The sequence below is a fragment of the Nanorana parkeri genome, unplaced genomic scaffold, assembly GCF_000935625.1.
Source record: "Nanorana parkeri isolate BGI_ZX_2015 unplaced genomic scaffold, ASM93562v1 scaffold1260, whole genome shotgun sequence".
Classification (NCBI taxonomy): domain Eukaryota; kingdom Metazoa; phylum Chordata; class Amphibia; order Anura; family Dicroglossidae; genus Nanorana; species Nanorana parkeri.
The window spans coordinates 216,884-227,785 of NW_017307528.1; the positions used below are offsets into that span (position 1 = coordinate 216,884).

At 43.9% G+C, this 10,902-nt stretch overlaps 1 protein-coding gene across 1 annotated transcript in view; it reads left to right on the forward strand.

Moving 5' to 3' along the window:
• Window positions 1–10,427, forward strand: part of MDK (midkine (neurite growth-promoting factor 2)) — a 21,602-nt gene extending 11,175 nt beyond the window's left edge. Inside the window, exons 2-5 of the mRNA XM_018568898.1 lie at window positions 5,986–6,065; window positions 7,557–7,718; window positions 8,694–8,855; window positions 10,189–10,427. Of these exons, the coding sequence (XP_018424400.1) occupies window positions 5,987–6,065; window positions 7,557–7,718; window positions 8,694–8,855; window positions 10,189–10,214 (429 nt within the window). The 5' untranslated portion in view covers window position 5,986 and the 3' untranslated portion in view covers window positions 10,215–10,427. The remainder of the gene's footprint in view (window positions 1–5,985; window positions 6,066–7,556; window positions 7,719–8,693; window positions 8,856–10,188) is intronic.
• The last annotated feature ends 475 nt before the right edge of the window (window positions 10,428–10,902 follow it).

Consider the following 10,902-nt stretch of genomic DNA (forward strand, 5'->3'; position numbering starts at 1 on the left):
TCGGGGAGCGTACCATGCTGGGTCCTGTGGCTGGAATGTGCCTGGGGCTGTTAGCCTTGCACAGGTCACAGTCTGCATGCAACAGATGGACTGGACCATAAAAACAACAGTCGCGGGAGGGGAGGGGAGGTGGTGTTTTTATTTTTAAACCTTTACAGGGTCTCCAGGTAGTTGGAGGTCTTTGTGCCCGAATTCCAGCAAACTAAAAGTCCTTTGTTTTGTCCTTACTTACTAACTGTATACATTTACAGATTTATTCAATGAGATGATACAAAGATGTTGTTCTTGTGCAAAGTGCATGTCACTGCCATTTGCATTCATTTATTGAATGAGCCTACAAAATTAATCGGAGGCCAGAGGTGATGGGTGGAGGGGATGAACTGCTGGAAGAGCCATTCTGGCTGGTCATTTGTATCTGAGGAGGTGTCCGTACCAAAGAGTATTGCGTGCTTATACTATAGAGCAGACTTATTTTGTGATTCCCCCCCCAAAAAAAAATTCAGGATTTAGGAAACCCTTGCTTAAAATGATGCTGTCTACAGTTCCTGGTACACAGGCATGATCAGCAAGTTGTAGAACGTTTTACATAAAAGAAAACAATGATTCAGATTGATTGAAGAGCCCCCTGTGCTAAAAAAAAATTCCAATACGTATTAATCGTGAAATAATAGTTATGGTCAGAAGAAAAATGCAGACAGTAAAAATTGTCATGTACTCTTACTTTGGTGGTTAATGGGAGAAGGCCACCCAGGTACATTGGTGATTAACAGGAGATGGGCACTCTCGTTACTTTGGGGGTCAATAGGAGAAGGGCATTACATTATTACATTAATAGTCAGTGGTAGAAGGGACCCTTTTTACATTGGTGGTCAGTGCCAGTGGATTGGCTAGTGGGAGAAGGGCCCCGTTACTTTAAGGCTCAACGGGAGAAGGGCACCCAGTCACATTGGTGATCGATGGGAGATGGACACTCAGTTATATTAAAAGGAGAACTATGGGGTTAGGGCTTTTCCCCATAGTTCTCCTTAGGGTAATGGGAGTACACAAAGTAGCGTCCTCCCGTCACCCTAAGCTCAGTACACTGCGAGCTACAGCTCGCGGTATACTGAGACGCTGCAGCTGAAGCGGATCCCGACAATTATGTCTGGATCCGCCCAGCTGCGTGAGTGACAGCTGGCTCTGCCTATCTAGAGGCAGAGCCGGCTGTACCCGCCCCCTCCCCCATCCGTTCCGCCAGTCAGCACTGGAGGATCGGAGCGTGGAGGGGGGAATCAGTCCCTCCTATGTCACGGCAAAGAGCCGTGACAGGATCGAGAAGTGAGCGAACGCCGGTATGAGTGGTCAGTGCAAATGGACTGGCGAGTGGAAAAAGGGCCCCCGTTACATTGGTGGTCAATGGGAGAATGTCCCTTGTTACATCGGTGGTGAATATTGCTCCAGGAGTATCCTTTAATAACATTAAAGAGACCCTGTCACCAACTGAAAACAATGGGGAGAAATTATTATTTTAAATAATTCCTTGTATAATTTTTCCTTTGCCTAAATACATTTATTTGCTTGCTTTGAACTTGCTAGCAAATTTGACTACTTTTAACATTAAAGGAGAACTATGAGGTGAGTGCTTTTCACTCACCTCATAGTTCTAGCCGACCTGTGACAATGAGACTGTCACAGGTCAGCTCAGTAGATCGGGAGGTGAGCGAACACATACCGGCGTTCGCTCACCTCTCAATCCTGTCACGGGTCTCTGCCGTGACAGCAGAGGATCTGGATTCCCCGCTCCGATCTCCAGCGCTGACTGGCGGAACGGACCGGGGAGGGGGCGGGTACAGCTGGCTCTGCCTCTAGATAGGCAGAGCCAGCTGTCAGTCACGCAGTTGGGCGGATCCCGGCACAATTATTGGGATCCACTTCAGCTGCGGCGTCTCAGTATACCGCGAGCTACAGCTCGCGGTATACTGAGCCTAGGGTGACGGGAGGACGCTAGTTTGTGTCCTCCCGTTACCCTAAGGAAAACCATGTGGAAAAGCCTTAACCCCATAGTTCTCCTTTTAATAGAGTAAATTCTCTAGCAGAACCCCTCCCTCCTTGAATGTCATACCCCTCTACTTTACTGGGAGTTTCTATACACGGTCTGTGCTGGCCCTGCTCCTCTGTCCTGCCCCTTCCCCTCCCTATATAACTTTTTATGTAGCTGCCGGGGGAGGAGCACAGGGGAATACTATAGATTGTCAGTGACAGCTGTGAGTCTGCTGACATCACATTCAAGATGGTGGCACCCGGCAGCGGTCTCGCGGCTTTTTGAGGTCTACACAAGGAAGGCTTTTACAGGTAAATAATATATCAGCTGCAACTGTAGTCTTCTGCAAAAGTTGTTGTTAAATTGGTCTGGCAAGAGGGTGTCTTTCAAGAAATACATTTTTAACCCTTGCAGTGGGGCTACCCCACATTGTTTAGCACGACTGAAGGAACCGGTCAGAAAATCTGACAGCGTAATGCGAATTCTCCTTACTATGGGAGATTTCCTGTTGTGTCCCAGGGACAGGAAGTGAAGGGAAATTTCCCCAATGGCACATAAACCGCAAAAAAGTAACCTGCCGGGTGCTTAGACCCCTCTCTACTCTATTCATCAAAACATTTTGGCTATACATACACTACAAAGGCCAAGTTTACCTTTCATAACTAGGGTGCAACATGAACATGGTCACATCAGCACCCTGCGCCCACACAGCCACATCATCCATTCACAGATCCCTTGACAGGATTTGTGAATGGAGAAACCACAAGTCCTGGCAGTTCTCAATGGTATACAAGTGTGATGACGTCACGGCCTTAGTATTCCATCCACACTGCAGGAGCCAGAGCGCTGCACCCATGATCCACCAATTGCGGTTGCAATGCTTTACTGGCTCCAATGCTAAAAAAAACGTAATACATGCTGATTTTTTCTTTTATGAATATGTGTGTGTATTTATTTATTTATTTTTTTTAAAGTGGACATTACCCTTAAGTGTATTCTGCCATTCACATGGAGTATGCATAAGTACAAGCAGACAGCCAACATTCACACACACTCTTTTCGATTTGCCAATCTAGCGATCAGTTCGCTCCTCTTTACTTGCAATTGATTTTCATGCAGCGGTCATTAAAAACCGCCGCTGTTTTAAGGTATAATGGCTCAAAAACAAAGCAAACTCATTGAGAATACATTGCAGCTTCCTTTTAAACAAAGAAGACATGCTAAATAACACATTTGTAGCTTGTAGTGTAGTTTATGGAGTTAGCAGAGTGTAACACAACCTCTCCTATGGGGCCGGAGAATTCATAGAGTGCCTGGAAGAGTACATTATCTATGGTTGGATGAATTGCACATTATTCTCTGTGGAAGGGGCTCCCTTTGTGAGCTGGCCTTTATTTTTGGATTCTTTAGGGCTTGTACAGGAATCCTTAGCAGCAGCATCAGCAGGGGGCATCCTATGTGTGCGAGATCACTCACTGCACTCTATTTTCCAGCCTTAGAATGTGCCGCGTTAATGGGCCTGCCATGTGTCTTGTTTTTTTTCCCAGGGCTGTTATTTTTACATTAGTCTTGGATCCCGGTACACAATTTTATAGCTCTTTTAACAGTCATCCTATTAAAGTTTTTAGGAGCGCTATGATTGACCACTTTTGTTGTACCAAAACCTTATGCCAATTTATTGTAACGGGATTTAGAGCGTATTCGTCTTAAGTGAGACACTCTTGTTCTCCTCGCAAATTAAATGTACAGCCAAAACTTTCTTTTTTTAAATTTGCATAGATCAGGGAAGGATTAGAACCTTTATGGTCTCTTATGCTTTGCATCCCTGCTAGGTAGAGTCTCCATTTGTCCTGCTGACCATTGTTGAAGTTTTATTGACATTCATTGGGATTGCAGCTAAACAAACCAAGGGAACAATTTAATTCTAATTAAATAAATAATGAAGAAGTTGTTAAGTTATAAACACAATATCCAATACTCTTCCGGTTGTATTCTAACAGATACAACAAAGAAGCTTTAACTAAAGAATAACAGTTTAGGGGAACTGCTGACAATTGTTGCTGAGAAGACAGATAGTGATGGAAAAACACCAACTTGTACAGTTGTCCCCAGAACAAAAAGGTGAGGGGAAATCTCCCAAAGTCTATTTCTGGTACAGTGGCGTCACAAGGGGGGTGCGGCCCGCACCCGGGTGACACCAGAGGGGATTCCCCAAACTTTATATACTTCCTGTTGAGTCTCTGGCAGAAAGTGAAGGCAAGTCACCCCAATAGGGCAAGGACAGAAAAAAAATAAACAAGCTGTGATTTTGTCCCTTACTCTATACAGAACTAACAAAGAAATGGACCCATGAAAGGTCAAGGTTTATTATTAACAGTAGATACTGTTACTGCCCACAAGGTTTGCAGACTATATAAAAAATGAGTTCAATGGGTTGACTATAACATTATCATCATCATGTACTCCTACAAGTGAATGAGTACCATGTTCACTTGGCATAGGTATAAGCATGGTTATGTGGCTCTTGCTTGGGTAGGGGCACGCCAGGGGTGTAACTGGAACTTAAATGCTAGTGAACATTCGTAAAGCTGCCCATACACCTAGTGAATTTTGGCTTGCTCCCGATGAACCAACTGAAATGCAAGCTTTGGTTTGCGCCAGCGGCACCCCTCCACTCCTTTTGTCAAAAGGAGCCAGTCCAAAAGATTTAGGCCGAACAGCACTTGTATCTAATCAGATGCTGGCACTATCTGCGTATTCAGCAGCTGCGGGAGCAGTGTTGCGTTGATGGGGGAGGGGATCAATGGATTTCTACCACTTGGTCATGGGACTTCCGATACTCGGTATTCAGTATCGGCGAGTACCGAAAAGAAAAAATATCGGGACTCGATATCGAAATACCGATATCGGTGCATCCCTAATACAAGGTGGTCTCTGAATGGCCGCTGTGCCGAGCGAGTGGCCCCGTGTTTTAGAGTAGAGGAGAAGCCGCTCAGCACAGCGCTGAATAGGACCCAGAAGATCACAGCCAGTACTGTAGATGCTCTGGCTACTACAGTGCTTTATAGGATCCCCAGTGGGCAATCAGGTATGGCATGTGCATACTTGCATTGGGCCATTGGGTAGTAGGTATGGCATATCCATACTTGCATTGGCCAAGCTGGACCAATACTTATGCATGATTATTTATAACTGGAGTTCAGTTTTAAAGGGAACTTCTACATTGTCTGGACTATACAGTGTCACACAGATTTTCTTGATCTACAATACTTACCATTCTCACATTCTCTGACCAGGGAGGTGGACATCCACATTTGCAGTGCATCCCTGAAACATATTGTAGGCGTAGATCTAAACCCCTTGTTTTGTCTGCTGCTCAAACCACATTTTCTAAATTGTGCATATGTATGTGCACATAAGTTAGCACTTTCATATGCCCCAGTTGCTTGCTGCAGGTGGCTAATAACAGCGCTGGTCACAATAAAAGTGCTGCAGTTGGGACTCTCAATAGGTTACACTTGTCAATGGACACTGAGGACCTGGCCGAACATTCTTGCCCTAGCTGTCTCTGGCCTAAATGCTTTGGCTCACACAAAAGCAAAAGGAGAAACGCATTTCACTCCCTAAGAGCTTATTCATAAAGTCAGGATATGTGCAGGTCCATTTATCTGTAGCGGAATGATGGAATCTTTGGATATTAATAAATTGAGTTACTGATCTAGAATAAGCATGCAGCTATAGAAGTCAATGAAAAATAATAACTGCTGATCTGCAAATGTGTTTGAGGCCAGTAACTCAGGAAGCCCTTGATTCAGCGTCACAGACAGTTCATTATTGCAGATTATATATTTTTTTCAGTGTAGATTTCTTTTCAAGGTGACACAAACAAGCAAAATCCAAATGCCTTTTATAGACTTTCTTTAAAAACCCAGTGCATGGTTTTATTTGTGCTCTTTCTGTTGCAGGATGGAATTGCGAGCTTTGTGCATCATCGTCTTGGTGGCAATCCTTGCTGTCAGCTCTCAGGCCGTCAAGAACAAGAAAGGTGATTTATGGTCTCTTCATCTGTAAATTCCCACCCACCCCCCTTTCCATCTCCTTTCCATCTCCTTTCCACATTTCATTGAGAACAGGTGAACTCCCAAACAATCACGGTTGTTGTATGCTGGAGTCACACCTATGCATTTTGCATTGAATTCAACAGAAACATCAAAGTACATGTGGATGCATTTCAGCATACATTTCAGCTTGGTTTTAAATATGCATTGCAATACATTATATTTGATGTCAGCACGTGTAATAATGCACATCTTGGTGAAATATGCGTTATGATCCATCATCATGCGCCATGACACGTGTTGATGTGCGTCTTAACCAGGGGCGTCCCCAGGAGTGGCGTCACCTGGAGCGGCCGCCGGTTTACACCCCACTGGGACTCCATCACTCACGAGTGTGCCGTCTTGGTGATGGACGCCGGCAAACTTCCCCTCCTCTCTCCCCCCCGCCGGGTCCCCTCTTTTTCTCCCCTCTGAGTGCCTGATTTTTCTGATGGGGGTTACACCAAAATGGTGGCCAAAGGATTTGTAATTGTGTTCAGCCGGTCTAGTGATCCAGGTGCCGATGTTAGCTTTTGCAGCCAAGTTACATACCTAACTTTGCTGCACTCTAGTTACAGCTTGGTTGGTACCTTTCTGACAGCCTGTGATTGGACAGTGAAGGTGAAGTAGCACCTTGATTGGGTAATCACTCTGCTACCTCCTCCGATGAACCTGTTCAAACTTTATATAGCTGGATTAAATGCTGCCCTCCCAGCATAGCGAGTGAGCTATCCCAGTCATGGTTGACGATTGGAAGCCAGTGTGATAGGCTCCCAATCATGTTACCACAGTGATCACGTAATCGGGAAATCAGCCTTTGCCTTCAGTAGATCAGAACCCCTTAGGGCTGGTGGGGTCCAGAGCCGAGGGGTTGAAGTAGATCTAAACCCAAATCACTAAAATCTTATTTAAGATTTATCATGTTAATGACATTTGAAAAGTTGTTTTTAGTCTTCTTTAATTAAAATGGTGATCCTGTTCTTTGTTCAGACACATTCTGTTAAGGAACTACAACTGTCTCCCAATTGTACTTATTCATTGTGACCATGCCAACACATATTGCACAGGCATGGTCTCCCATTGTCACCATCAGGATTTTGGTCCTGAACAATACTGTACAGCCGTTGCTGGAGTCAGTGCGTGTAGACAGAAAGTGGCTGAAAAATATGGATATCAGATGAGAAAAGGGATTTTTTTCCCCTTTTCTCATCCTCAAAAAAGGATGAAACAGTATTTAATTACAAATGGCATGGACATTGGGTGATACCCAGTGCTTTTAACACACTAAATGCCACCAAGTTAGGGTTCAGCTATAACTTAAAACTTTTTCCTTTTTGTTCCAGTTCTCATAAATTTGTCCCATTAGTTCCCTTACTCTGCCTCCAGTTTTCTTTTTGTGCTGACATACAGCTTTTGCCACCCTCTTTTTTTCTCAACAGACAAAGCTAAAAAAGGCGGATCGGACTGCTCAGAATGGAAGTGGGGCCCTTGTGTCCCGAACAGCAAGGATTGTGGTGTGGGAACCCGGGAGGGAACTTGCAAAGAGGAGACAAGCAAACTGAAGTGCAAAATTCCATGCAACTGGAAGAAACCATTTGGAGGTGAGACGGGTGGCCCAATATAATGAAGAGCAATATGGAATTAGCAAAATAAGGTGTCAAACTGTATGTGGGCTCTGGCCAACTCTTCTCAGGGTTAGAACTCCAAACTTGTCATTATTTACCCCTTGAGACAGGCGAAAGACTGGAAAATGTCTGCTTTGTTCCACAGCCATTACAGTGCCTGCTTGCTGATTGGGCCATGTCTGCGTATGTTGTAACTTTTCAGTGGTCAGTCATATTATGCCTGAGCATTGGACTGCCATCTGAGGTCTTCAGGAAACTTATGGGTTACACCACTTAGAGTGTATATAAACCTAAAATCTATTTTTCAGTGATTGTCATCGTCCTATTTCTCCATATTCAATTCTTCTTAAAGCCACACCCAGAGCAAAATGATAATTTACACACCGCACTGGGTGTGTAAATGATCATTCTTTTATATTGTAAGCCCTCAGGGGCAGGGCCCTCCTTACCATCTTGTCTTGAATTGTATTGTGATTTTAATGTCTTCCTTATATTGTAAAGCACCGCGCAAACTGTTGGCGCTATAGAAATCACGTATAATAATAATAATAATTATTATTATTATAAAGCTGTGTGTTATGTGCAAAGTATGCTGCAAAATATAATAATCTTACCTTGCAGAATTCTATCTAATACACACAACGGCGAGCTTCCGAGTACTGAGGAGAGGGAGAGATGCGACTTGAGCAGTACATCGATGCGGTCGTATCACTCACTCCCCTCCTCACATTCATCCATAAGCAAAAGGCTATGTAATTTTCCTAAGAATACAAGGCATTCTGTGATTGGAAGAGAACAGATGATGTCACACCCCCACCCCTTAAGACATAATACCCAACATACTGAAAAATAGTTTTTGGGTTTATATGCTCAAATATTTGGTGCATCTTCTGCAGATGCACAGAGGCTGTCTTAGCAGTAACACTATTCCCTCCGTTTCTTTCCCTCCAGCTGACTGCAAATACAAGTTCACTACCTGGGGTGACTGCAACACCGAGACCGGAGTAAAGAGCCGCACTGGAATGCTGAAGAAGGCCATGTACAACGCAGAGTGCCAGCAAACCGTTGATGCTACCAAACCCTGCTCCATTAAAAACAAGTCCAAATCCAAAGGTGAGTTTGCCAGAACCGCAATTCAAGATGGACAATTGGATCTTTAGACAACATTCCTTAAAACGCACCATAATATAGGAAATAGGAGTTGTGAGTCAGTCCCAGGTGAGCACCAGAACTTGGAAGGCACACTTTCACAGAAACCTATGCAAAGAGCAGCATTTCGCAAAGTGCTATGATCTGTGGACCACTATGAAGTACACCTGTCAAGACAAACATGTATGTGAACGTTCTTTCCGAAATTATTTACCTGGCTGTCTTTGGTTTGAATACTTTGAGACACTGATCAGAACAAGCATGCAGCAGGTGAATTTGCATATCTGCCCCAAATCGGCGACACAAAAAATATTGAAGTCATTGGATTGGCATAAAAGTCAGGCAACAGTTTTTGTAGTTGGAGATGTCATCGATGATGGTCGGCGAGTTCCTTCAGCTCATGTAGGTGCCACCCACATTTTTTACATTTCTCAGCACAATGACCAGAGCTGAGGAAGCAATAATTAACAGTCTCCTCTTTGGGAGCCAAAAGCCTACACTTTGCATGGCACCAAGTTCTTAATCCTAGCTATCAATGACAGTTGAGGTCCCCATTGACCATCAGGAACCAAATAGAGTGGTTCCTTGTCATGTGATCTCCACATCTGTTCTGACATGGTGATCACATGCAGGCTGAAGGCTTCAATGATAATAATGTAAGCCTGCAGGTGAACACTGCCACCTTCAGGCTGCAGTGATCAACATTGGTGCCAGCTCTTTAATAGTGTAACTGTAAGATACAGTTGCATCATAAACATAAATAGCCTTTAGTACAGCGGTCTTTGAATTAATTGCCCACACTGTGTGCAGCTCCCCCCTTGGATGAATATTTACCTTTCTCAACAGTCTTTCCTTTGGGGAGCCATCCTCATGGCAGTCCACCAGAGGAAGTCAATTATTTATCCAAGTGGCTGCACTTAGGGGAAGGGGGTGGGGAAATCAATAAATGAAAGCTGAAGGGAAAAAAAAAAACAACACAACACCCTTTACAATTGCAGTGGGTCCCACTCCACATTGCAATAGTGGAGCACCGATGGGTTCCCCCGAAGGACACTTCAAATAGGTAGCAGGTGCCCTGTGTTGAACTTCACAGGCCCCTCCAGTGCCTGAGCCCCCTGCGATGCCACCCCGTCCACTTTAGCCCTAGAGCTCCCCAGTGTCCTGTGGGTATGTTTTAGGATTCAATGCTATACTCACTGGAGCTGAAACTTACACATAATCCCCTAAAATATCCCCAATGTGACATGGCCATGGAACATTTTTCATAAAATGTAATTTTCTTTTTTTTTCCCTGCAGGCAAAAAGGGGAAGGGGAAGGACTAAAGACTGAGTAGGGTGAAGCAGCAAAATTTTCCAGCGGGGTCTGAGCCCCAAAGGACAGCAGAGTCATCAAGTGCCCTCTACAGTCTGTCTTCAACATGCACTCTTCTGCCCTCTTCCCCCATTCCCCCCAAGATTTCTATTTTTAATCACTAATGTCTTTAGGAAGAAAAAAAGAAAACAAAAAGAAAAGAAAAGGAATGTAAAAATAAAAGATACAATCTCTCTTCTCACAAATACATACTGTAAGTGTTTTCATATTTCTGTGTTTTTTTTTTATTAGGAAGATTTCATTTTGTATTTTACTGTTTTGTTTTTAAATAAATGTACAGTTTGAATTTGTAGTACCGACTTCTGTTTGATTGTTGTATGTTCTTTGTGTGTTTTTTTTTTTTTTAGGGCCAAGTCCATACCTAGCGTATCTGACATCCGGGGGAATTTTTTTTTTATACACACCCCATCTCTACAGTATATGTCAAATTTAAAAATACAACAATGATTATATGATTATAAGCTAAACTCAAACCACATAACATACACAGTGAAATAAAGTCCAAAACAAATCAAACGATGGAGGAGGAGGGGTGGCGAGCAGAGTATCCCCCCTGGTGGGGGAATATTGGACCCACAACGAGGGGTCGGCGGAGCCTCCCCATAGTCTGGGATGCGTTTAAAGCGTATCCCTGCGGTG